Here is a 27,919-nt window from a genome sequence, read left to right on the forward strand (position 1 = left end):
AACGGAGCAATTGCTAAAAACCCCATATAACACGAAAACGAATTTCAGAACCCGACCAGTCTTTTTTCCAACTATATTGTTATAGTGCAGAATTGTTTGATAATGAAAGAGACAGAAATGCACGACAGATGCATGTCTTATGTAAGATTGTTACAAGAAGTAAATAAATCTTGTTTTACGTGTGCTCTATTAAGTGGCTTATTGGCGTCTCTTGAAATTGGGTCGGCCTGTGTTTGGAGTGCACTGATAGTGAGTCAAGCCCGAAAAGGGATTCTACCTTTAGGACTAGTCCTATTTTCACCTGCCATCAGTCCTGAAATGACGAGTACTAGGGTCTTATTTCGAGGTGTAGAGCATGATCCATGTTGTGTAATAGAAGAGGGTAAAATCCCAGAAATAACTGAAGGGGAAGTACTGGCCAAGGTACGGTTGGCTACAATATGCGGCACTGATCTACATATTTTGAAAGGACAACGCCAAGTTGCAACGCCATGGTATGTGTAATATTACTATGCTCTGATATAAGGGTTTTGTTGAAACAACGTATTTGTATTCGGCGTGTAACCTTGAAGGTCACTGCACTTAGATCATACCAATTGTCCGAACTTTGTACTGCTTACCGCCGTATATTGTTATCAGCAAGCGTTTACCTATTTCGCCATGTGATAGACATTTACTTGTCATTATCTTCCAAAATCATGGCGAGTTCTAGGGTCTTATTTCTCGGTGTAGAGCATGACCCATGTTGCGTTATTGAACGGGGCGTGATCCCAGCAATAACGGAGGGGGAAGTACTGGTCAAGGTACGGCTGGCTACAGTGTGCGGCTCTGATCTTCATACCTTGAATGGGAAACGCAAAGTCGCAACGCCCTGGTACGTGTTATAGCTAAAGGATGAGACTAATGAGATGTCAAAATGTAAGGACAGAACTGGAGCTTTCAAATGTTTTGAATGAAGTCAGTCAAATTCCTTAAAGCATAAGATAGTATTTTGAATTACTGTAATTAATTTTGAATTTTAAGATGTGAAAATGTAAAAGATGATGTTAAACCAGGTCTCTTAAAACAGGCCAAGTGATTTTTGATAAAATATAGTGTACTCATGAAAAGATAACGTCCTCTGCAGTTTCATTTCGTAAAATACACGACATGTGTTAGCGATGTGTATGCAATATACGCGAGGGCGATATAACGAGTGGATACCACATACACCCTGCAGATCATTGGTGTATCTAACTGATGTCGAGAACCAAATGTCCGGACATGGTGCATGGTTTTGCGTGGCGCACATGCATCCGACACACGTCATGTCGGGCACCTTTGTTTCAGGCATCCCCGTGGTACATGTACAATACTCTTATATGCCTGTATATACCTATGTTACATTGTTTAATTCTATACCTTACCAAGGTGAGGATACAATTGGAATGGTTAAAAAGATTAAAAATATTCCAATTTTGGTGTTTTTTATTGAGCACGGTAGCGCATCCTTTCGTGACTGTATTTATATTCCACTCTTCTACCCCTTGGCTGCACTTATACCGCTTTCCCAGTTTTTTCTTTTTCTTTCTTTCTTTGTATTTAATTGTTTAGGATTGGCATATCGATCCAAGAAAAAATTATACCTTGTACTTCTTCCAACTTTTTTATTTTTTATTTTGTATCGAGCAAGTGAGATCTCGGAGGCAAACAAATACTTTCCACTGGACCACTTACTTCTTCAAGATGACACATGTAACATGTACATTCTAAGCCCTCGTTCATCAGTCCTGCTTATTAAAATATTAAAGCACTCATCATTTTGCCACAGTGTCCTTGGGCATGAAGGGGTTGCCGAAGTTGTAGAAGACAGAAGGAACTCCAGTGCCGGACGGCTGTCACCTGGCGACCGTGTTACAGTCGCCATGGCGATATTCTGTGGAAAATGCGACACATGCAAACTTGGTCTTGTACAAAAATGTGACCACCGGTTCATAGTAAGTGATATGCCTATCAGAGTGTATTACGTGGATTATCAGACGCCACTTAATATCTTGATTAGCACTATAAAACCGGATGATAAACTTTAAACGGGCTGGATTTATGTAATATGTTATGGTATATAGTGTGTTGACTAAGTGTTTTGGTGTTAAAGAACGAAGATGCTTATAAATGTCGAATTCATTATACATGCACCTAACATCAGTTCTGCGCTCCAGCCTCTCTCATCTATAGTTTCTGACCAAGTGCTTAAATATCATTTTTTTATTGCAGTACAGCTTTGCTGACATCAAGAACGGCACCGGTTTCAATGGGTTTTATGCCACCCACATGGTTCTCAGAAAGGGGTCTCACATCGTGAAAATCCCTGACCACGTCTCGGATCGAATGGCAGCACCAGTGAATTGCGCATTGGCGACAATGGTGAATGCTGTTCATGCGATAGAAGAGAGCATGCATAACAATATTGCAGTGGTACAGGCAAGTCTCTGTCAAACCCAGCTATGATGAGACCTTGAGTTTCAAAGGTCACTGGACACCCACCACTCCGCTATTGGCATGCATCAGCCATTATACCCTAATCACATGATACGGAAGAGGCATAGCAGATAATTTCCAGTGATCTCTGAAACTCAGAGCAATTGATAAAAGCAGAGAAGCTTTAATTTACCCAAATTTCTGAATTTGGAAACTCTCCTCTCTACCCTATGTCACTGATTATTGGAAACTCACTTCCATAATCAGCTACTGTCATCTTCAGTATGTTAAATCCGATTAGTGTTCATCAAACTCTGAGTCTCCGGGTGTTGTAACCGGGCATACTGAGATCTTCTGATTGTTCTTATTCTGTTTACTGGTCTTGTACATCCTTTCGGTCCCTTTATAAAATGGGATTGAACGATTGAGATGCTAAAAGATTTATAAATCAAATATTACTTAAATTTTTTCTTTTGAATTGCCACAGACGATATGAAAAATGTGCCTATTTGTAGGCTCTTATATAATGGTAAAAATGGATAGATAAATCATAAATTGAATCCTGTTGTTACTCAGGGTGCTGGACTCCTAGGACTCTATGGGATTGCACTGCTGAAAGAGCGTGGTTATCGTAAAGTCTACTGCACAGATATCAGTGAAGACAGGCTGAAGTTAGTTACTCATTTTGGTGGAATACCATATTCTGCTAATTCAGGTACGGAAATGGTAGCAAATTTAAAAAATATGTGAACAAAATATCTTTAAATTCTATAGAGAGTATACAGGATAATAATAATAATAATAATAATAATAATAATAATAATAATAATAGTGTATTGAGCTTAAAATGTTACGATGTTACACCACTCTGCACTACAAAATACAACAATATTACAAACGATATACGTAATATAACGATAATTCAAATGTTATTAATTTCAAATGATAAGCAATATAAAAATTTTGTCAACAGTGTTTGAAACGCCATTTCTTTAGGTGCACCGCCAGTGTTGAAAGCTAATTCCGTGGATGTTGTGATCGAAGTGTGCGGATCGTCTGAAGTGGTCCCCGAGGGAATCCGACTGCTCCGGCCCGGTGGCACTTACGTATTTGTGGGGATGGTGCACCCTATGTCAAAACTCAGTGATGTCACAGGATGGGATATTATAGGAAAGTGTTTAAGTATTAAAGGTAAGCACCGGCAGATTCAGGATATCTCTGAAATATCAGAATGCCGGAGAATGTTTGTGGTGAATCGATCGCAAAATTATATTTTATGGTGGGTAAATGTGAGTGTACGTGTCAGTCACCCCACTAATGATATGATTGATTTGATGGTAAACGGTTGCAGCTCAAGGTTTCAATTTCATTTAGGATAAGTACGGACAAACCTTTAACTAAGAATTCTAGAGCTACAATGCAACGATGGTAAAATGATGAAATTGTTTTATAATTTATAAAATGCTTATTTAGAAGGAAAAGAGGACGCTTATATTAAATACAGAGATATTTTACTGTAGGTGTTCACAACTACGGTCCAAAGCACTTGGATGAGGCGGTTGAATTCGTGGCCAAAACTGCCGGTAAATACCCCTACGAGATTCTGGTTAGTCCCGACGTATACAGCCTGGAAAACTTCCTGGCAGCGGTAGAGATGTCCAAACAACGAAAATACGCTAGGGTGGCAGTGAGCGCACAACAGCAACCTCGCTCAAGCCAGCTGTGATTTTATGAAAAGCCCCAAAGACTGGATACTTCTTCTGTGATTCAAATGCTAGTCATTTATTCGAGACATTTACTGTGGTAACTGAAAAGATATTGACCTAGTAATTTCGTATTATTGATTAAGACGAAAAGGGAATAACAAAAAGGCAACAATTATCGATTAAAGATGTAGCATATAAGGATATGATTCTCCAGACTTATCATACAGGCAAAAATTCTAATCTAAATGGTAATGAAAATAAAGCAATATTTTGTGCTCTTTGTCGGCTTTTCACGTGGACCTTCTCATACTACTCGTGGTTCCAAGTCAAAACTAAGTATGTTAACCTTATTTAGAATATAATCAATTCAAAGTAATGTTTAATGGTGCAAGATTTGCTTTAGTATTAAACGAATATAACAAAGCAATCGTCTCCTCTGTAAAAAAATAATTAAAGTGAAATAAAAATAAAAAATAATGCAAATTTATTGACAATACTTCAAAAATAAAATAAAAATAAAAGGGCGACAGGTTCCAGAAGAGGGCACAAGAAACTCGCATCCCTCCTATCGGCATTGAGAGGTGTGTTTCCAGCATCCACAGAATGTCAGGGTGCATATTACACCCTTACTGCAGAAGAGTTCGTAAATTATAGGCTGTTACGAAGGGGAATCCCCTTTGTAAGGTCACGTTCAACCAATCAAATTTAACAAAACAAAATGCCCCACCGATAACCTTGGAATTTCCACTGCTGTATAAATGACAACAACGTCATCTGTGGTGAGGGAGTAGTTCATCAAATGGTAGGTATTCAAGCGTAAATAATGAAGCAGAACCAACGTAACATGGTGTCAAAATTAATGTGCTTGTTCCTAATAACTGTGATGTGAATGATCATTTCATGTGATATGGAAAAAGACTGCGGATGTCAGAGTGGCAGGCTAGTTTCACTTCCGCGCAGTTGATCCGATAAACATATAATTCTAGAAACATATTTTTTCAGTTTAGGCATAATGGCGGAATTAAATACATCAAGCCGTGGTCAGTCCAGCGGCAGATCGGTCCTTGTCCTTGGTATCCCTCCATCTGTGACAAAGGTGAGGCTTACCATACATTTCCAGAAGAGGGTCTTCGGAGGCGGTGACGTGGAGACCGTCGTGTTCCCATTTGATAAGACGATACCCGATGGTGCTATTGTGACTTTCCAAAAAGAACAAGGTACGAAAAAATATATATATATACATATTCCGGATATCTCTCACTTTGGCCTGCTAATTTGAAAGGTTGCTTGATTATCCAGTTTAATAATGAGACGAGCAGGTGATATCGTTTACCATCAAGACCAGGGAGCCGTGACGTCTGAAATCAGCTATTTTATAACTCGTAGAAAATAAGCAGCTTTTTTGTTTTCGAACATCCCGATGTCATGCTTTGTACTTTTGCTATGAACTTTAATTTTCTCATGTCTTTCAGTTTTAGAAACCGTCTTCAAATATCCCCATCGTTTGTTAGATGCAGAATTGACTGTGGTACCTTTACCTCAGGTGAGATACTAAAGTTCATCTTGGACTATCTACATAAGCACATTGTCTTAAAGGGAGACTAATCTTAACCTCAAATGTGGCAAATGTAATGTATTGTTAGATAAGTGCAAAGGGCCAAGTTTTGCCTGTTAACATTAAGCAGCCTTTTTTTTTTTTTTTTTTTTTGGCTTACTTTTGATTTAAATTCTGTCGTGTCACAGTTTGAAAAAAAAAAAAACGGGATTTCAAGATCACCCACAAAGATATAAAGGTATCGTTATGGCGAAAGCTAGCGCTGGATTTCGGTCAGACCAAACGCAATTCAGAAATTGATCTTGAACGTAAAAAGATTTTCATCGTTGGTTTTAATTTTTTTTCGTGGATTTATTATTAAAAAACAAAAACATGGAATCACTTTCAAGCAGAGGCTTTAAAAAGTTTTTCATCGTCGTGTTTTCATGTCACTTTCCAGATTTTCTCAACCGTCGAAGCGACTGTCGGCCTGAGTGTAACGCAACTGTTTTCAACGGTGGGAGAGCTGAAATCGTATTTCAGAAACCTTTCAGATGAGTTTAACGTACAAACCAAATACACCACTGAAGTCGACCAGAAAGTCATCCTTGAAGGCACCGTGTACAATATACAAAAGGCCCATCGTTCCCTCTTTCTTGAGTACGCGAAGCGTTCACAAAATGTAAAACCAGAGAACGCCAATACGGGGGCAAGCACTTCGGATCATGGGGCTGTACTGTCCAGAAACATTAACGGTACCAAAACTGGGCAAAAACCAACTTGTTCTGATTCAGAACTGTTTTCGATGAACATAAGGGACCTAGAAATCACTTCCTCTAAGGAGCCAGCGTTGGGCCTTGAGGCGAGTCAGCAACCAGAGATATCACGTGATCAGTACGCAGGGAAGAATGTAACACGTTCGGTTCCTGAAGAGGACACCAGTATTGTCAGTATTGTCCAACCACCACGACATAGCCGACGGTTTGTCAAAACAGAAAACACTGGTGAGCGTTCACACACCCCAGCGGCTCATGGTGTTTTGTCAAATTGGTCAGCTGGGGAGAGGACACAAATTATGCTTAACATGCCTGAACACCGATATGGAGCCAACGAAAGTCAACCTAACATTGCTAATCAGAGTGACCCCAGCAAAATGACACTTTCGTGCTCAGGACAGTCATCTGAAGCGTCAGCAGTTGAACATTGCGAGACCAAAGAATTGCAGAACGAAAAATGTGATTTCGCCCTAGATAAAGCGGTGCACAATCCCAGCAACATAGAAGAAGACGAGGTAAACCATTCCGTTTCATTTGACGCCGAGGCGACACGACTAAATTCAAACATCATGGGAGAAGTACCTTCACTTCGAGACCTTCTCCAGACTTTAAAAGAACATAGCAGTTCTGCAAACTCGGCAATTGTGGAAGAAAAATGGCGCACGGATGAATCAAGCTCCGATTCCATATTACAGGATTTGCTTAGATTGGATGGACAGCCTAACCCAAATCAGAATGCAAAGGGGGACTAAGATGGCGCTTTGTCACCCGCTTAACTAGTTCCGTTATGTCTTATGGATGAGAAGGGTGTTATTTAAATCAAAGTAAAACGAATTTTAATATTATGTGACTAATATTAGACTTGTATGTAACATTAAATTTCATTACTTGCATTGCTACTTTTGAATTCTGACCAGTAGCTACAGGAGTTTGATGTGAAAGGGGTCGGTTTGGAAAAGGGGGGCTTTTCATTAATATTAAGCCAAAGAGGCTGAAGTGTCTAAAATTCACTGCGATCAGTTTTGCTTTGAGGGTAGAGAGAGATCAAACTTTATCCTATCAAAATGAAGCATTTGATTGATAATAATGTACGACTGCATCAAAAACACATGAAATTGATAACTGTAAAGATACATCATCGGTAAATAAGGTCCTGCACGAAGGCTTATGACTGAGGGAAGTGATTATAATTTTATATGTATTACATAAAATGCCTCAATTTAAGCTGGCGGTATTATTACTATAACTGGAGAGCCAGGATGCAGAGCATGTTTTGTGATTAGATTGCTGCAAAGAAAGGATAGTATTCAAGGACATCTGCATGTAATTCTTTACTATTCCATTTTTGTAATTAAGTAGGTAATAAGTTTAATTAAAAAATCAACAGTGGCTCCACGAAATGTGTCTTTAATAAAACTGAATTTCTTATGCGTCTACGTATTTTAAGCCGTGTACAACAAAATGAACAATATATTTTCGTTTTCTGCTGGACTCTTTAAAAGCAAAATTTATTACAAAAACATTGAATCAAAAATATTGTAACACCAGAACCCCAGATTTTTTTAAATGGGTGACGATGTTAATCATAATAGACTAATATTCAATCTCACTGAAATGAAGATTTTTCTTTAAACTTACGGAAGCTCTACTTCAACAATGACATGAGCAACAATGAATCTCATTTATGAGTTTGAGGGAGGCCTTCTCTTTAAACAATTCAACTAAAATATCACGTAGAAGTTAAACACTTTAAGCACGAGTTCTAAGAATATACCACTTGTAATTTTCAAACTAACGACTCGTAATATAAATACTGAACATAAAAAACTACGTCACACAGTCAGCCCCCAATTTTGAAAGGAGTAAGCGACGTTATGTGACGTCACCGCTGAGCTTGACGATAACTACGACATAATACCTATTACGTCATTATCTTGTTGCGCGGTTGAAACGAAAGCTTGCACAGAAGAGCGATCCTGTTTCTCATAACTTGATCGTCATCTTCACCGTTAAAAAAGATGGCAGCGAAAGGAAAGTGCATATGTCAAATATGCACATGTGGGTGAGTATATCTACGTTAATTTTATCCGGTATGAATCCAAGTGTTTTCTTTTTAACACTTTTCATAAACTCTACAAACATTTTCAGTCGCCATCGCTGCCCACACAACCGAGAGAATCGCAGTCAGCAAGTTGTTAAAGCGGCATGTATGTTGACAGAATATCAGCTGGTAAGCCGTCTTTTGACTTTGTTCAAATTGTCTGATACATATTTCATTTCACTTAGTATGTTTTCTAATATTTTCCAATCTTGTGATTATTCCAGTTTCCGCTGATTCTGAGAGTTACCGCATATTCTCTTTTTTTGAAGACAAGGAATTATTATATATTTAAAAAAATTAAGCTTAATTGACATTTTTGTGTTTTCTCAAGGCTTTTAAGCAACATGACTATCAGCCCCCTCGTGAAAGCCTTAGACCAAAAATTAGAATGTATGATTCCAAACGAAGTCCCAGAGAAATGGCCACCACATATACTGAGACTTATGTTCCTCATGAAGTAAGTGAATACATTTCTTTAATACATTTATAGCTTCTTATAGCGGCTGTGCTTTCATTTTAGTTTATAGGAGCTTGATTCAAATATGCAGCGTAAGAAATTGTATGGAAGTCAATTGTTTCATCAAATCTTTGATATGGCATGAAAGAAATCGTTAACACTTCTGGACACCGTATCACTTTTCTATCCAATCAGGTCAATCGACGCTACGTTGCCCCAAAGAAGGAGTATGTTCCAGCTCAAGGGGAAGTCAACCTACACACAACATACGAGAAAGAATTTACCCCTAAGGTTTGTTTCATAGACCCCATTCCCAGAGATTAGATCGATCTAACTAGATCGACCTAACTCCCTGGGGTTCACGCTAAATAGCTGTCAGCCGAGCGGGCACGAAAGTTAATTACCCTCTTACAGCTTGTAGTAGGCGGGACGGACATTTAAGCCGGATTATCTGACAGTAATCTAGTGAGACTCCCCATGGGGATAGATCGATCTAAAATCTATGGGAATGCGCCCATAGTCTCGTGAAACGTATGATTTAAGCAGTGCCCTTACCTTCATAGTCCAGGTACAACTACGAACAGAGTTAATGTACATAGTGGGCCACATTTATGAGAAAAAAAACACCTTCAAATTATTAGGACAAATGAATTTCAATATTTGAACCATCAATGAGAAGTTTATTCGGTGGGTATTAAGTTGGCACTATCACATATTTAACATCGTTAAACATATTATAAATTTTACTGAATAGCAAGGGAAGCGAGCTCTCCCCTACAAACCCAAGAACGAGCGTGAACTTGAGCCGCCACCTTTCAACAGCAAGACGGTCTATCAGACTGCATACCTTGAGATTGACAAGGAGGAGGCCCAGAAATCTCGTTCCAAACCCATGAAACACAATGAATGCATCGTGAAAAGTGATGAAAAGTTCTTCGCGGTCTCAACTGTACAGGTTTGTCAAATCGTTGTTTAAAATCAAATCATATTTATTGTTTGGGAACTTGGGTGGGGACGATGAAGATACATGTAAGTTAGAATATAAACGGAGAGAAGTCCATTGCAGAATGCGCATCGTCTATACTTGAAATTCATTTTCCGTTTAGTATTGTAATAAATAAAACAAAGTGAACAAAAAATTAATAAGATTGTTCTTTTCGCTGCTGTTCCAACGGTTCATTTCGCTCTTCTAACATACTTTGTGAATAAAATCAGGATGATTACAAGCAGCACGAGGCTGTTGAGCGAAGACAACCTATTAAACCCGCTGAACGTGAGCCGGAGGCCCGTGACGACAAGTTCGTTGATGTTACCACATACAAGGCGGAATTCATCAGGAAATCTCCAGACCCAGTAGTCGGTAATGGTGATTTTTTTATATCAGATTAAGTTAACTCTTCAGATTGAGAATCGATTTTAAAAAGCTTTTTTTTAATTTGTTTTTAAAACATCGCTGTATTGTGCGCGTATCTATTTAAATGTATATTAGATTTCGTGTATACAGATGAACTCATGCATGAGGTACCTTGATAATCTGAGGACTGGACTTCATCGGTCCGTTTCAGTAAATTTAATGCTATCAGTTTTTTTGTTGAAAAATCAAGAATATAAAGTTGTTTCTTTATCTTTACTTCTACATGTACTTCAAAATTCACGAGTAGTTTACCAACTCATTTCTTTTAAAAAATTACTTAGCTAAGCGTCCCAAAGACCACAAGATAGCTGAAGATGGCAGGTACAACACCATTTCCACTGTGATGGCCGACTACCAAGCTCACAAGACGTACAAGCGGGAAGCCTCATTCAAACCACCCCAGGAGTACGTGGTGTCCACTGCGCTGTTCGACAGCCGTACCACGAAGTCCATGGCGTACAAACAATGGCCAATACAGCCAAAAGAGATCAAGCCTTGGATGAAGAAACCACAGTACGAGCCCAGTTCACTCGTGTTTACCAAGACCAGCTCCTACCAGGTAAATTGAGGATTTTATCCGAAGTTGTACATGAAAACGATGAAAAAACAGGGAAATTGTTGTTTAAACTCCCTGAAATAAATTTTACTTTCAAAGCCTGGTGTGTAGACTAATCAATCCGAAATACCCGAGACCTGGATGATTTTCGGTTTTTGACGTAGAAATATCAAAAGAACTCGTCAATCTCAATTTTGACAAATCAATCAACCGATATTAAATACGAATGAATATATTGTATAGAATAGGTTCAACACACTGTACAGATTTTTATGTTGTAAATTAATTTCAGGACGATTTTACCGTCCCAGAAACGCTGGAGCGAGTGAAACCAATCCGTCCAGTTCAGAACGACCTGCACTATTTGGGAAGCGGAGACAACAGGGCTCCGTTTTCTTGCAAAACTCACTACCGAGAAGAGTTTTTGGAATGGGAAAAAGTCCTGAGACCAGCGTCATATAAAGTCGTCAACAAATATCAGCCACCTGAGGAAAAGTGGCACGCGGAGTCCATCATGAAAAGCCACTACCAAGGTAGGGATCACAATTGCCAAAGGAAAAAAAAATTAAATAGAAATCTTATAAAAGCAATTTTTAAATATCATTCTATTTAGTGTACATTTCTTACCAACCAAAAACCTTTTTTCAGGCATTTACACCCCGCCAGCGCAAATCTGCGAACCTCCAAAGAACAATTGGGCCGACATCTCTCCACGCGCCCGCATGTTATCTACCTCCATCTACGGCGAGACTTTCAAAGGAGAAAGACCCAAAAGCTGCCCAGCAAAACTTCTTGCCAAAGAAATGGATAGTGCATACACATATCTTCGCGAAAAGAGAGGACACAGGTTCTTTGCAAAGAACCCATCCAAGAGTTCTGTGGAGTCTTCCAAATCTAATAAAGATATGGCACCTAGCGCCGCCGGATCAGAGGCCGAGGCCGTCAAAACGCCCAAGGAAAACGAGAAACCCCAGACTCCACGCGTAGAAACCCCACGATCCCCTTCTCATGCAACCCAGACGCTTCAGGTGGAGACCCCAAGACGCCCTACCTCAACTGATAGTGCCCAGAAATCTGAAGAAAAAGTCACCAATCCACCAAGCTCTCCAAAGGCGTCTGCAGAACCCGAAAAATAAGCTTTGGCCAAAACATACCTGTTTTCAAGATAAAGCATAGAGAATATTAACAATATAATATAAAACAATATACAACAATACATGAACAATATCCAAGACTTTTAACAAAACACTGGCCAAAATTAACCTATGATACTCGTACAACTATACAAATAGTTACACTCGCTACCAAAGTTTCTCTTCCGATTAACTCATTCTTGTCATAGTTAAATAGCATAGAATACTTCTTTCAACTTACAAACTATATTCATTCACAACTAAAAATAAAATATATCTTGTTCCACAGCGTTCTCTTGCTTCCCCTACTCAAAATTTCGCCTTGAGAGAATAAGGGTGTTATTGAATTGGTATTGACGGGATAGGCGACTTTTCTTTCCTCTTGAACTTACGAATACTTAGTACTAGATCCACCCCCTTTTCCCAAGAAAAGGAACTGACAACTCAAACAAGGCAGCAAAGCTGTCAAATGTACAGACAAAGGACAGAAAATAAAGATGCAAATAAGTAAAAAATTAAATTTTCACAAAAAACTGTTAAATTGCCAGAAAAATTTACCAAACAGACTGCGTTGCCTATTGAAGCTGTATGTTAGACCCATGTTTCTTTCCTGTAAGTTTGAGAACAGTAAGTGACATGATTTCCCTTAAATGGTCATCATAGGAGCAGTGCCCAAAATAGGGGTCTCTTCAAATTTTGATGCAACATTACATAATGTTTAACAGCATAATGACAATCAAATGTTATTAATAAAATATTAGTAACATGGACATTCAGAAAATGTGACAAGCAAAAGTCTTCAAGATCATGGAACTTTAAAGTCACACCTTGAAAATGCCAATATGTGAAAAATTAAATTTTCACAAAAAACTGTTTAACTGCCAAAATAAATAAATTAATAAATAAAAATACCAAACAGACTGCATTGCCTACTGATGCTGTATTTTAGTCCCATGTTTCTTTCCTGTAAGTTTGAGAACAGTAAGTGACATGATTTTCCTTAAATGGTCATCATGGAAGCAGTGCCCAAAATAGGGGTTTCTTCAAATTTTGATGCAATATTACATAATGTTTAACAGCTTAATGACCATCAATTTTTAATTATAAAATATTTGTTTCACAGATATTCAGAAAATGTGACTAGCAAAGGTCTTCAGGCCCATGGAACTTCAAAGTCACGCCTTGAAAATGCCAAAATGTAAACAAGACAGCACTGTTCTGAAATGGGTTTATTTCCATTTTTAACACTTTTTTAACATAAAACAAAATAAACATTTTACTGCCATTTTATATGACCAACTAAGAAAATTGATGAGATGGGAAAAGTATCAATAGAACAGTGTTAAATGTCCAATTTCCTCCATTCTGAGATTCTGAACATGGATGATTGAATCTGACAAACTGCAATGATATGAGTTTATTTCCATTTTTGACACTTTATTACACAATACATGATAACAAGTTTACCATGTTTTTTACATAATCAACTAACAATGTTGTAAAGATGCAGGAAATATCAAACAAACACTTTTAGGCATCTTATTAGTTAAATAATGAGACTGTTAACATGCCGAATAATTGAATCTGAGGAAATGTGAAAAACAGTATAACTTCTAAAATAATGGCCTGATTATGCTGATTTTCGAACTCAACCTGCGTTTTAGTAAGATTGACCACTCCTGTGAGTATGATTACAATTGGCCAATCCGTTTTTCTTATATTGTGTTATCAATGTTGTATTTATATTGAAAATAGTGAAAAAACAGCATAAATTCCCTAAAAATGGCCCAATCATGCTGATTTTCGAACTTGACCTGCGTATTATGAATATTCATCAGTTCTGTAAGATTCAAGTCAAAAGGTAAAATGGTTTTCCACTTATCGTGTTATCGGCGCTGCATATATGCTGAAAAAAGTGAAAAAACAGCATAAATTCCCTAAAAGTGACCCGATCATGCTGATTTTCGAACTTGACCTGCGTATTATGAATATTCATCAGTTCTGCAAGTTTCAAGTCAAAAGGTAAAATGGTTTTCCACTTATCGTGTTATCGGTAAAAGTGCACGGCGACGACGGCGACGACGGCGACGACAGACGCAGATGATGGCTATATGTACAGACACATCTGTGTCTGTACATAAAAAGGACTGCCCTTTGTTGACACTGCTGAAATTTGTCGCAGAGAGACGAGTCTTCATGATTAATTTTCTTCGTTTCTACTGGATAAAAAAGACAAAGGACAGTAAGCTTTGGCATTTTATTTGCATCTCCGCACAGTTACAAAGATAGTAAGTTTCAACAACTGATTGTGTTCAATACAAGGTAAAAATATCGATTTCATGGTTAAACTCCAGTTTTTGAAAGGCAACTTTCATATTTCCTTCAATTTTTAAAAAATTGAATTTCAAATTCACATCTTGTAAGAAGAGACTCAACAACTGAAGGAAGAAGTTTTGGTATAAACAAACCTCCACTCAATCCATAAATACCACTGTTACATGGCACCCGTTTTTGGCATTTTTTTTTACATACACCAGTTTTGTAACTGGTAACCAGAAATGTGAATAACTTCTTAATATCAAACGTACCAATAAATACACCCATTATTCTATACATAAATTACATATTTATAATCCCAAAGGCCTGCAAGTTTTCAATATTAAACCGGTATTACATTTTTCTACCAACTTTCTTAACAGAAAAAAATGATAAAGAATCTTTGCACATACTTTGCCATCATTAAAAAAATTCAACAACTTAAATCAACAAGTTTTAAACTTAAGCCCCCGTTATTCTGAGCCTGACACTCCTTAGGGAGCAAATTTCATTTTCATAGCGACCGCAAGCCAGGTGTAACAAGGCAGCAAAGCTGTCAAATGTACAGACAAAAAACAGGAAATAACTATGCACAAAATAGGCTACTGTCAATTCTGATGCAAAAGAACATTATGTTAAACTGCAAATTCAACATCAAATTTTAATTATCCTCAACAGGTAATACCAATGTAATTAAAATATGTGACAAGTTTACACTTTGAAAATGTATAACTTCCAGAAAAAGAAGTCACTTAGACTGCTTTTCCAACTCAGACTGCATTTTAGTCCTGTATTTCTTTTTTGAAAGTTTGGCAATCATAAGTAACATGGTTTTCCCATAATGGTCATCATGGCAGCAGCACCCAAAATTGTGTTTTCTTCTATTCTGATGCCATATTACATAATGGTTAACAGCATAATGACCGTCAATTTTTAATAATAAAATATACGTATCATGGATTTTCAGAAAATGTGACTAGCATGGGTCTTCAAGCCCGTGGAACTTCAAAGTCACACCTTGAAAATGCCAATATGTGAAAAATTTAATTTTCACAAAATAACTGTTTAACTGGCAGTAAGAATTACCAAACAGACTGTATTTCCTACTGAAGCTGTATTTTAGTCCCATGTTTCTTTCCTGTAAGTTTGAGAACAATAAATGACGTGGTTTTTCTTAAATGGTCTTCATGGGAGCAGTGACGAAAATAGTTTTTTTTTCAAATTTTGATGCAATATTACATAATGTTTAACAGCATAATGACCATCAATTTTAATAATAAAATATTAGTGTTATGGATATTCAGTAAATGTGACTAGCAAAGGTCTTCAGGCCCATGGAACTTCAAAGTCACAACTTGAAAATGCCAAAATGTGAAACAAGACAGCAATGTTCTGAAATGTTTTTTTTTTCCATTTTTAACCATTTTTAACATAAAACAAAATTAACAGTTTACTGCCTTTTTTTTATATGATCAACTAAGAAAATTGATGAGATGGGAAAAATATCAATAGAACAGTGTTAAATGTCCAATTTCTTCCATTCTGAGATTCTGAACATAGTGAATGATTTATTTCCATTTTTAACACTTTTTTAACATAAAACAAAATAAACAGTTTACTGCAATTTTTATATGATCAACTAAGAAAATTGATGAGATGTGAAAAATATCAATAGAACAGTGTTAAATGTCCAATTTCTTCCATTCTGAGATTCTGAACATAGTGAATGATTGAATCTGACAAACTGCAATAATATGAGTTTATTTCCATTTTTGAAACTTTATTACACAATACACGATAACAAGTTTACCATCATTTTACATAATCAACTAATAATGTTGTAAAATTGCAGGAAATGCCAAACAAACACTTTTACGTATCTTATTAGTTCAATAATGAAACTGTTTACATGCCTAAGAATTGAATCTGAGGAAATGTGAAAAAACTGCATTTCTTTAAAATAATGGCCCGATTATGCTGATTTTTGAACTCAACCTGCGTTTTAGCAGGAATGACCACTCCTGTGAGTTTAATGACAATTGGCCTATCTGTTTTTCTTATATTGTGTTTACAGTGTTGCATATATGCTGAAAAGTGAAAAAAAAAGCATAACTTCTACATTAATGGCCCGATCATGCTGATTTTCGAACTTGGCCTGCATTTTATGAATATTCATCAGCTCTGTAAATATACAGCCAAAAAGTAAAACTGCCTTCCACTTATCGTGTTTACAATGAAAGTGCATGGCGCCGGCGCCAGTGACGGCGACGACGGCGACGACAGACGCAGGTGATGGCAATATGTACAGACACATCTCTACATATTAACTGTACTGTTTTAGAACAGTATGTGACATGGTTTTTCTTAAATGGTCATCATGGGAGCAGTGCTCAAAATAGGTTTTTTTCAAATTTTGATGCAATATTACATAATGTTTAACAGCATAATGATCATCAATTTTTAATAATAAAATATTAGTATCATGGACAAATAGTAAACGTGACTTACAAAGGTTTTTAGGCCGATGGAACTTCAAAGTCACACCTTAACAATGCCAAAATGTAAACAAGACTGCACTGTTCTGAAATGGGTTTATTTCCATTTTTAACACTTTTTTTAACATAAAACAAAATTAATAGGTTACTGCCATTTTTATACGATCAACTAAGAAAATTGATGAGATGTGAAAAATATCAATAGAACAGTGTTAAATGTCCAATTTCTTCCATTCTGAGATTCTGAACATAGTGAATGATTGAATCTGACAAACTGCAATGATATGAGTTTATTTCCATTTTTGACACTTTATTACACAATACACAATAACAAGTTTACCATCATTTTTACATAATCAACTAACAATGTTGTAAAGATGCAGGAAATGTCAAACAAACACTTTTATGTATCTTATTAGTAAAATAATAAGACTGTTAACATGCCTAAGAATTAAATCTGAGGAAATCTGAGGAAATGTGAAAAAACAGCATAACTTCTAAAATAATGCCCCGATTATGCTGATTTTCAAACTCAACCTGCGTTTTAGTAAGACTGACCATTCCTGTGAGTTTAATGACAATTGGGCTTTCTGTTTTTCTTATATTGTGTTTACAGTGTTGCATATATGCTGAAAAGTGAAAAAACCGCATAACTACTAAAATAGTGGCCCGATCATGCTGATTTTCGAACTTGACCTGCGTTTTAGTAAGATTGATTACTCCTGTGAGTTTCATGACAACAGGCCTAACGGTTTTCCTTAAAATGTGTTTACAAGGTTGCATATATGCTGAAAAGTGAAAAAACAGCATAACTTCTACAATAATGGCCCGATCATGCTGATTTTCGAACTTGACCTGCGTTTTATGAATATTCATCAGCTCTGTATATATAAAGCCAAAAAGTAAAACTGCCTTCCACTTATCGTGTTTACAAGGAAAGTGCACGGCGACGGCATCGGCATCGGCGACGGCGACGACAGACGCAGGTGATGGCAATATGTACAGACACATCTGTGTCTGTACATAAAAAGGGCTTTAGTTTAATATGAAGTAGAGTGTATGGTGTATAATGTGGTGTTCTCTTACAGCTACTAAGTTAGTAGTAAAATATCCATACACCAAATACTGCATCTTATAGAACTTTAAACAAATTGACATCTTTATCTAATCAAGGCTTAGTGCACAAGTACCAAATAAATTACCACCACAGTCAATGAAACTGGGTCAAATACATATTTGTCCCATCGATTAGCAAAGTGGACTGCCAATCACCAAGTTATCATAGGATTTTAACTGATATCTGGACATTATGCTAGTTTTAGGAATACCAATTACTGTAACCATGTTAGATTCCAGGCCTGTAGGCTAGGAGGGGGAGGGGGGTACATTGGGGTGGGGTTGGGGGTGGGGGTACGGGTTTTGGGGTGGAGATGGGGCTTGTGGGGTGAGCTCCTGGGGTTTGTTTTTTTTTTTTTTTTTTTTTTTTTTGGCCCCTTCAAAAAAGGTTCACTCTGAACGAAAATTTGATATAGGTTATATGTTATTTCTTAGGCAGTACTGATGGTTATGCCTGAAAAGGGGACCACTTTTCCAGAAAAACAACCCGCCTTGAAATTGCTGGCTTATAGTCTGGGAAACGGTTAACAAAATGAAGAGTTACTGTACATGCTAGTCTGTATTTTAGTATCACAAAAGTTTTCGGTCTCTCCATCTAAAGCTGTTGTTATCAACTAACACCAAGAAAAGAATGGCGCTCGTTTTGAGAACCTCTGTATAAATGTCTCTCCACTAGCTGTCCTTGGCCTACCAGGGCCATAACCACTCTTACTCCTCTCCACTGTGACCACGGGCATTTGGACCAACTGAACCGGAGACTTCCCATCTCTAAGGGCTTGGCTTAGATTTAAAATCTGAAAATTGAATAAAATTTGTATCAATTTCTTTCCCTTTTTCAACCACTTTTTGGTTTCATCTGAATATTATGCACGCAATTACCACATAAAATGCCAGAAGATTATTTTCATAATCATAATAAAACTGTCAGAAGATTTAAGTAAAAAGTAAATCTAACATTTACACTAATAATTTCTCATAAAATCATTCTGATATCTTACCTGGCCTCTCATTACAGACATCTGCTTTTCAAATGTCCTTTTGTCAAAACCCTTATCAGTCTGAAGAAAGAAAGGAAACCAGGGCATAAACAAACTGCAATCTGATTAAATATGCTATGACACCAGCAGAATTTCCACCTACACATAGAACTCATTTCAATATTTCATCAATTACAAATGTGCAGTCAGCACAGTTTTTTTTTGTCTCTTTCATTGACTCTGACAACAATCAGATCTTTACTTCAAGCTAGACTGAATTATTCTGAACTTCAATCATTAATATTTCGCAGTATATATGATGGACCCTACTATGCCTACATGCTCACCTTAAAGAGAAGGTACAATTCATCACAAAGATCTTCTACAAAGGTCATATCAGACAACTGAGGAAGCACTAAACTTTTGAGTTCTTCTGAAAATGGCTTTTTGGCCATAGGCAACCATGCCCAATGGTAAGGGTCTGCAAACAACAAAGAAATTCATTTCTTTATTTAGAACAATAATAAACAACAGTAAAATATAAACAATTTAAAAAAAAAATGAAATAAAACAAATAAATAACAAACTGAGATGTTCCATACTGATAGCTTAAATAGCACCATTCTAAACATTTACTTAAAGAAATATACTAAATAAATGCTATAAATTGTACGAAAAGAAATTGTTTTATGAGGAGACTATTACTAAAGCATGGGCAAGGACTTCTAGAACTTCATATCTCAAACACACCGTCTGTGAAAATAATGGTTATAATGTGCCTCTGGTGATTGAATTAACTACTGGAGATATGCACATACATTTGTTAAAGAGCTGATTCTACATTTAAACATGCAAGAAGCAGTCAGCTGTGCTTTACACCACTTACATGCCCTCCACTCATCTGGGTGCTTGAAGGGGAATGCTAGGCCATTGTCTATAGCTGCCACAGAGATTTCGGGGGGTTTCACCATACTCCAGTCCACATCCTGTTAGTTAGTAGAGAGATATAGAGAGAGACAGAATATATAGCTATCCAACTTGATCAATGACAGCAGAAAAATATAAGCGTTATGCAGATTGATAGTGGTGCTGTGGAACTAACTATATGTGCAGTTGAACATGCAAGTGTGCAACTGCTAACAATAGGTGGAAGCATTAGTAGCTTGTTAGCTGTGTCACCACAGGCAGTGGGGCGAATACTAGATCCCACTTCTTCTATGGTCTACCAGTGACTTACATGCCCTCCAGCTGTCTGGATGTTTATAGGGAAATGCCAGACCATTGTCTATGGCTTTCACCTGGATAGACGGGGGCTTTACCATGCCCCAGTCCATCTCATCATCATCATCATCCTCATCATCCGCCTAGAATTGAGTTTTGCCCCCATTAAACTTGATCATATGCTGATAAGTTACAAACCTTAAAATGTTCACTGCTGCTATAGACATAATATTTGTCACAATATACATTAATATTAAATTGTAAAGACTGATCAAATGATTTTATGATTTTACACGCTATCAAATTACACAAAAATAAATAAATAAATAAATAAATATCTTTGATCAGTTTCAACAAAGATCAATCATTAGTCCTTACATCATCCTCATCCCCTCCTGAAGACTCGTCTACTTCAGATTTCTCATATTTAATTAACCAATTATCGTTGCCACGGTCTGAAAACCAAGATAAATGAATTATCAGAGGTTACATAAAGTAGCTGGCAATTCAATCAAAGTGAAATAATTCCTTAAGTGTACACTTTTAAAAAGATATTTTTAAAATTGCAAAGGACACACTGAAACTATCATCCTTACTCCAAACATGTAAAACATTGGAATTTTGGTTGTCAGCTGGGGGATAAATCACATGCTATAATTGGTGAGAATTTCATTTATCAGGGTTCAATAGGAAAATGGAATGATGTGTTACAGAATATAAAATCATTGAACAATTTTACCTGTATTTCTTATGATATAGTCCAAAACCACTAATTTTTCAAACTGAAGTTGGAAACTTTTTGCTGTTGACTCTGGTAATGCTTCATTGTCAAACCTTCGTAACCAGAAATCTGCATCTTTGTAGTTCTCTACAAACAACTGGAATGATCCACTCTGAAATAAATCAATAAATTTAGAAAGACAATCTCAATGTAAAGAGAGAAACACAGACTGTAGTAACATCTTTTGCAAGTTTGAAATTTAAATTTTATGAGAAATAAATGAATTAATTAATGCAACACTCACTTTTGGAGGTAAGCCAATTCTGTGAAAATGTCTGCCAAGTTCTGGAAACCTTTCCTGTATGTTTCTTTTTGTCCTTGACTTTGCCCTGTCTATTGCACTGTAATTGAAGGTTTCACTGGCAAGGCGAACCACCTGGCAAACAAAAAATTCAGAAGAGACAATTTTTAAACATTTTTCAAATGCCTCTGGCAACGAGAAATAACCAGGGATCTGGCAAGCGATTTGGCTCCAGAAAAAGCTCTGGCAACATCACCAGACTAGAACTGATTTGTTCAGAACAAAATAACACAAAACTTTTGTCATTCATTATAAGGGAGGTACCATTAAATTTTCATTACATAGACATTTCCAATGCCCAAAAGGCCTTGTTAAACCTGAATTACTTATTATTCCACCATTTCCCCACAATTTAGACATAGGGTAATTTCACAAACAAGGCCTTGTTATGTTTTTATCATAAATCCTACTAATGAATGTTATTATGTACATTAGTATATTCATCTTATTGTTACCATGGTTTCACATAATGAAGAATGAGCACAATGACTATTGTTATGAGGAAAACTTCTAAAGAAGGAAATGCATATATATTAAACTCCCTGCCTTTATAAAAAAAGAAAGGATGCAAATAATAATAACACATTGTAATAATAAAATTATGAAACCTTAAAAAAAGAAACACCAAATCTATTATAAACATTCTATAGTGTCCTGATAAAAATCAACTATAAGCTCAGTCCAATCATAGCATTATTTAAAAAAAAAAAAAAAAAAAAAAAAACCTACTGGTCTTTTATGATGAAACAACTTTTTAAAGTTGAAGACATGGAAAAGATAAATATTTCATATGCTGAGAAGTAAAAAAACATTTCTCCATCAATAACAAAGGAGTATTAACACCACTTTTTCATGGCTGAAACAACTCTGCCACACACACACACACACACACACACACACACACACACACACACACACACACAGTGTATCTTTTCCCCTTACCTTGGTTTTAGGCACCACATTCAACTGTAACTTTTGGTCCACAATGCTAGCACCAGCCTCTGAGAGATAGCCCTGGTTGGGGACCAGACAGCTCCGGCCGAAACAACATGGGCAGCACAGCTTGTGCATCCATTTGGTCCACTTCGGGTTAAGTTTACCATAGGGTTCTTCATCTTTGGGTTTGAAAACACCAAGTATTTTCTGAAATAAAAACAAAAATGTAATTGCCTCTCAAACAGTAAAACTTTCAGGCAATAAAACAATGGGTCTCTTTACAGGCCATTATTTAAGCTTGAAAATATCATATCTATCCAGAATATATTCATGCTAAATATTAAATATTTCATCTCCAAATTATCTGTTTCTGTATTTCTAATCTTTACCACAATCTGCAACCCATATAAACCAATGTTTATACATGCATAAGTGAATAATAACTGCCAAACCATTCACTGTCAAGGCCCTAGCTGTTATAAAATTACATTTATCAGGCAATGTAGATGTTTAATTTAAAATGTACACTGACACCAGGCAAGCTTGCCAAAGGAACAGTTCTAAAAATATGTGTATCTTTAGCTGAACACGTTTGTTACAACAATGTCCTCTACACCCCAATAAAAAGCAGAGAATGTGTATAAATGGCAATTTTCAGTGGCATTCATGAGATCATTAATGCTTATAGCACACTGGGGTAGTTATATTTCCTGAAAGGAGAGATTAAGGTGAAAATTTACATATGACAATAAATTAGTGAGCAACTTGATGATATACTTATTTCATTCCTGGCTCTTGCCATCTAATCAATGAGCTGTTTACAGGCAGCTTAATGTTCAATTGATCCTAACTAAAGCCTGAAATCTTATGGAAGAAATAACACACAAAAGTAACTCTATATATGGGCCCAAGGATGTTGAAAATAAAAAGAAAAAAGGATACCTATAGCACTCAGTCTGAAGATAATAATTACATACTAGGAGCGGTTGATTTTTTTCCTGTTGTGTAAGTAATCTTTACACAAAATAAGCCTTTATGTCAATAGTTTTAATAACACTATTTTGACAAGTGACATGGACAGTTCTAAAACAGGCACGCCCACGCTTTTATCTGTCCAAGAAAATAATGAACTTAATAAGTATTGAATCCTGGTAGAAGGACAGGAACATGTTGTTCACGCACAGACATCTACACTCGCAGCTAAATCAAGCAAGGCAGTTCACAATAGGCTCCATTCATAGCAGGTTACTGTATAAACTTTACAAAACTATCAGGGCACATGTAAATAATATCCTCAATAACACAGATAAAGGCCGTGTGAGAGACGTGTGAGACGATTGCTTATCAGCAGGTGGGAGTGAAGTACCCAAAATAAATATGTCTGTAAATCTTTAAATATAACCTCCAAGCCAACATGTATATCTCTGCTGCTACAGTACCATTCTTAGGGACCTTTGAAGAATTATACAGGTTACAGAGTGGAGAATATCCTTCATTAGTAACACCTACATGACAATCACAACAAAATGTACATTTCATCTTCAGTCAGCAATATCAACCCAATCAACTCACACCAGTGCGATCCTTGATGAAATAACTGCCACTCGAGCCACTTGTTATTAACACTGGCAAAACTCCTTCTTCAATAGCAAACTCCACATCACGTATCACTTGAGAAAACTCCAGATCGTTATCAAAAGTATTCACAAATGTTCCAAATGTCACATCAGGAGCCTGTACACCCTGAGGAATGATATGCTGGTCCTCTGACGGAGTCCTGTCCCCTAAATCCGGCTCAATGGCAGTGGCCATATTGGCAGCTTGCTCACGTGGAAGTGAAACTAAGCACCTCTCTGTTCTTAATGACAGAAATTACATCTCAGCCCAGTGTATATGTACTGCTTGAATCATGTCAAGCCAATCTCATTATAGTGATAATAACATATGTCTCCTAATTCTCTCTGTCAGTAGACTGTATATATGCTGCAGGTTTCATATACAGGTAGCCTTCTAGGTCAAATACAATATTCAGTGGCTGCTGAGTGGTGGCATACCTATGAGGTCAACTGACTTTGTGTCGCTTGAGTTGTTTACCTTGCCTTCTTACACTATATTGATTTCTTTGTGGTGCCCATAACAAAACTAAAAGTTCACACTATAAATGGCTATTTTGAGAAGTGAGCAATGTAATTTGCCCATTTCATATGCTAATTTCCATTTCCACTTTCATCTTCAGCACCATATGGAAAAGTTCCCATACCACTATAATATAACACAATCACATTACTGTTTTGACTTTTTCCACATGCTTTAAAATTCTCCTGTGATTTGGAGGACAAGACAGTCCACTTAGTCTGGCTGTAATATTAAATAAATCATTAATTTCAGAATATATAATATTGCCTGTGGTGGTGTGGAAGTGTAGCCACACTGTAAAGCCACTCAGAAGATGGAGAAAGTATTTAATGAACAGCTTGTCTCCTACTGAAAACAAATAACAGACAGCATTACAGCAAATAGGGAATAAACCTGATGCTATGGCAAATTAAGGAAAAGGTCACTTCTACAATAATAAATCAATCTGATATTTTGTTTCAACTTGGGAATTAACTTAGCAACTTCTTCATGTAATACTTGTGAAAAAAATCTGAAGAAAGAATATGACACCTTGTGCTGCCCTCTATTGAGTCAAAAAGTAATTGAAAGTGAGAGTTATATTTTATTGAAATGTAACAAGGAGGTTATAAATGCTTTTTAAATATAATTCAAAGCAAATGTCATTCTACCCTAAAAATCATTCCAAATCTTAATTACTGGAAAATTCTTACTATAACAAATACTATACCTATAACTAATCAAATAGCCATGTAGCAAATGTTTTGAAAATCCCCATGTGAAAATTTTCTTTCTGAACCATTTGTATAATACAGAAATATCATTCAACTGTCAACATTGATTAAAACATGCAAATTATAGTTACATCCTACAAAATATTCTTAAGTAAACTCATTCAGCTGAGTTTATCTGAGATGTTACTGACAATTAAAATGCTAATAATATGCCAATAATTTATTCATTTTTTAAATTTTAATTTTAAATTTAAAGTTTTTTTTTTAAACTTAAAAATTTTAAAAACACAAAACTTTTTAAATTAAAAAAGTAAATTTAAATCTTAGCATGTATGCAGAAAAAAAGAAAAATTTCCAAAGAAAGTTTTTTCTTGCAATTTTATAAGAGGAGAATGACCTCCCATTTTTATCATGATTACAGATACAAACTTGAATGACCTATATCTTTTTCAGCTCAAGTTCAAAAATACCACCAAACTCAAACTTGAAGTGTATTGCTTAATTTTCCAACCATTAACTTTTTTTAAGTTTATAATTTAAATATATACTAAGTATAAAGATTAAAGCACAAATTAAATGAACATCAATTGGATAGGCCAACCTATTTTCACAAACAAAGATAAACAGTCCAGAAATACATTTGCTGGTGTCTCCTGATAAGCAGCACATGTCACAAGTGTGTATAGTGATTCAACCATTTCTGTACTGAAAATAGGATGTAATTTGTATGATGTCAAAAGAATACTAAAACAGACCACATATAGACCCTTTAAGAGAAGACCTCTCTCAATCATGAACAAGCACGCTTTACTTTGCCTCTACGATGTTCACAGTACACAAAAGTGGAAAATAGAAAATGTGGACATACAAACTCCACATTTCATATAAAATTTACTAATCAAAGCAACACCATTAGCATGCATTCTAGCATTCTAAAATATCCTCTTTGGCATTCAAACCTAATTTTGGTTCCATGGGAGAATTAAACTGATTTTATTACATTTTTTACCTGCACGCCAAAGTGAAACAGGATGTATTTGGCACAGGTTGGGACTGAATAAAAGATATTTCTAGATTTATTTCCTGGTGACAAAGAAATAATGAAATGTTCAAACATGCTTTTTACCAACACCAAACCAATTTAACAACTAATTTATTTAAATGTTTAATAATTATAATACAAAACATCATCTTTTGTGATATAAATGCTGAATGACTACATTAATTTTTTTAAAAACTTTTCTAATAAATAAATAAAGTCATTACTTTATTTTAGAAAAGCAAAGGTTCAACTCATATCGATGGGAAACTGCAAACTTTTGAGGTGCATATAATTTTCATGATGCTAAAAGCTAAAAAAATAGTAAATTCCTGGTTGCAATTGATTCTCTGAGCCATTGTCCTACATGAAAGCATAGCACAACAATGATGTAAATAACCAGAGACCAGATCAATATCAGGTTTTCAACCATCAATAGGCTTCTATGACTTTTTTTCTTGCCAGTCCACAAGTGCATACATATGAAAGTAAACATTCACTGAAGTATAACATTCACTCCCATGAATTCCAGGCCTAGAATACTAAAATATATCTGGTAAAAGCTGTCTATGCATCTATGCTATTAGCTTAAAAATTATCTAGATAGAATAATAATTTATTATAAGATTGCATCTTCAAAAGTATAATCAATTCAGGATGATCACATTTAACATAGCAGCTGTTAAAACACATGCACCTTCTCAACCTGTGAAAATATACAATATCAAAGCAGCTAGCTCAAATATATGGAAAATTTATACAGTACTATATAGGCTGTCTGCAATATTCACAATAACCATTCACTTTATATCAATATATATTATGGCTAGGCTTTATTTTTTTAGCACTTTCTTCAGTAACTGGCCATTGCTTTCTGCTTTGGGTGAGTATAGGCAGAGATACAAACAAATGAGAAGAAATTTTATCTTTCTGTGAATTTATTCCCAATGGATGACCATGAATACTCAAACCTGGAAGATAATTCTGGAACTTTCTACATCTAATCTGCGAGCAGAAAAAAGGTCTATATCGGAGAGACTACTGGGTTAACCCTTGGTGACACTGTCAAAGTACTAGTAAATTCTTATAGGCCCTGCATGGTAGCCTGTACTGTAGGCTAATGTTTTGGGAAAAGACTGTATATACAGTACTAGTGTACATTCATAAATGCCTGAGAGAATTGTTTGAAAGTAAGAAATCTGATTTACATGTCTCAGAAAAATGGAGAAAACTGGTAGAAACTCACCCCGTCTGTATTTTTCACAAAATAACTGCCACTTGAGCCTTGGCTAATCCTCTCTGGGAAAACCCCTGCATCGATTGTCTGTTCAGCTTGGCGAATTATACTGGTAAACTGAGGGTCGTCTGTGAAATGATTGAAGTACAAAGGCCCATGCTCTTCTTCTATCCTAGCCAACAACGGCGTGTTCTCCCTGTCGCTTCTTGTCGGGGAGCGAGGGGACGACAACCGAGTGGACTCGACGGCTGATGGTGCGAAAGTGACATCAGGCGGAGGCGCAATTTGGGCCTCTAAAACAGACCTCATCTGCGAGTCTCGACTCATTGATAACCGTCTTAGACTTCCTTTGAAGTAGCCTTCTGTCGCCACAAAATAGTCATCGACATCCAGCGTCTTTTTTCAAAAATGAAACGAATGATACTATCATGTAATTATTGACAATGATGACCAAGGAAAGTCAGGTGCACATTGACACGGAGTCAGTCTGTTTGTGCCCGGTTTTTTGTAGTTTCGA

At 36.3% G+C, this 27,919-nt stretch overlaps 4 protein-coding genes across 8 annotated transcripts; 3 read left to right on the forward strand and 1 right to left on the reverse strand.

Annotated features, from left to right (window-relative positions):
- The first annotated feature begins 247 nt into the window (after positions 1-247).
- LOC106165699 (uncharacterized) lies at positions 248-4,650 on the forward strand. 3 transcript variants are annotated; one of them, XM_087017176.1, is made up of 6 exons: positions 248-494; positions 1,811-1,976; positions 2,254-2,460; positions 3,034-3,172; positions 3,454-3,648; positions 3,978-4,650. In XM_087017176.1, the coding sequence occupies exons 1-6, from the start codon at positions 319-321 to the stop codon at positions 4,181-4,183; spliced, it is 1,089 nt and encodes a 362-aa protein (XP_086873302.1). In that variant the 5' UTR covers positions 248-318; the 3' UTR covers positions 4,184-4,650. The 3 variants fall into 3 exon arrangements, with proteins under 3 accessions (XP_086873302.1, XP_013399460.2, XP_013399461.2); XM_013544006.2 differs by lacking the exon at positions 248-494 and adding an exon at positions 622-874; XM_013544007.2 differs by lacking the exon at positions 248-494 and adding an exon at positions 827-918.
- Positions 4,651-4,885: 235 nt separating this feature from the next.
- LOC106165706 (uncharacterized) lies at positions 4,886-7,903 on the forward strand. Its single transcript, XM_013544020.2, has 4 exons — positions 4,886-4,965; positions 5,166-5,380; positions 5,636-5,706; positions 6,158-7,903. The coding sequence occupies exons 2-4, from the start codon at positions 5,176-5,178 to the stop codon at positions 7,223-7,225; spliced, it is 1,344 nt and encodes a 447-aa protein (XP_013399474.2). The 5' UTR covers positions 4,886-4,965; positions 5,166-5,175; the 3' UTR covers positions 7,226-7,903.
- Positions 7,904-8,039: 136 nt separating this feature from the next.
- On the forward strand, positions 8,040-12,418 carry LOC106165677 (stabilizer of axonemal microtubules 1-like). The gene is made up of 9 exons (XM_087017108.1): positions 8,040-8,535; positions 8,622-8,703; positions 8,906-9,031; positions 9,227-9,322; positions 9,786-9,986; positions 10,247-10,391; positions 10,727-11,004; positions 11,294-11,534; positions 11,650-12,418. Exons 1-9 carry the CDS (start codon positions 8,492-8,494, stop codon positions 12,135-12,137), a joined length of 1,701 nt encoding a protein of 566 aa, XP_086873234.1. The 5' UTR covers positions 8,040-8,491; the 3' UTR covers positions 12,138-12,418.
- A 1,959-nt stretch (positions 12,419-14,377) lies between these two features.
- Positions 14,378-27,899, reverse strand: LOC106165704 (phosphatidylinositol 4-kinase type 2-beta). Of its 3 annotated transcripts, none has more exons than XM_013544018.2 (9): positions 27,412-27,899; positions 22,284-22,484; positions 21,285-21,416; positions 20,999-21,152; positions 20,638-20,714; positions 19,925-20,024; positions 19,386-19,519; positions 19,060-19,119; positions 14,378-18,855 (listed from the first exon to the last, which is right to left on the reverse strand). In XM_013544018.2, exons 1-9 carry the CDS (start codon positions 27,727-27,729, stop codon positions 18,676-18,678), a joined length of 1,356 nt encoding a protein of 451 aa, XP_013399472.1. In that variant the 5' UTR covers positions 27,730-27,899; the 3' UTR covers positions 14,378-18,675. The 3 variants fall into 3 exon arrangements, with proteins under 3 accessions (XP_013399472.1, XP_013399471.2, XP_013399473.2); XM_013544017.2 differs by lacking the exon at positions 19,925-20,024 and adding an exon at positions 20,276-20,402; XM_013544019.2 differs by lacking the exons at positions 19,925-20,024; positions 27,412-27,899 and adding exons at positions 20,276-20,402; positions 23,850-24,596.
- Between the last annotated feature and the right edge of the window lie 20 nt (positions 27,900-27,919).

Source organism: Lingula anatina, chromosome 1 (genome assembly GCF_051362555.1).
Source record: "Lingula anatina isolate TDL-2025a chromosome 1, LinAna3.0, whole genome shotgun sequence".
In the NCBI taxonomy this organism is placed as follows: Eukaryota; Metazoa; Brachiopoda; class Lingulata; order Lingulida; family Lingulidae; genus Lingula; species Lingula anatina.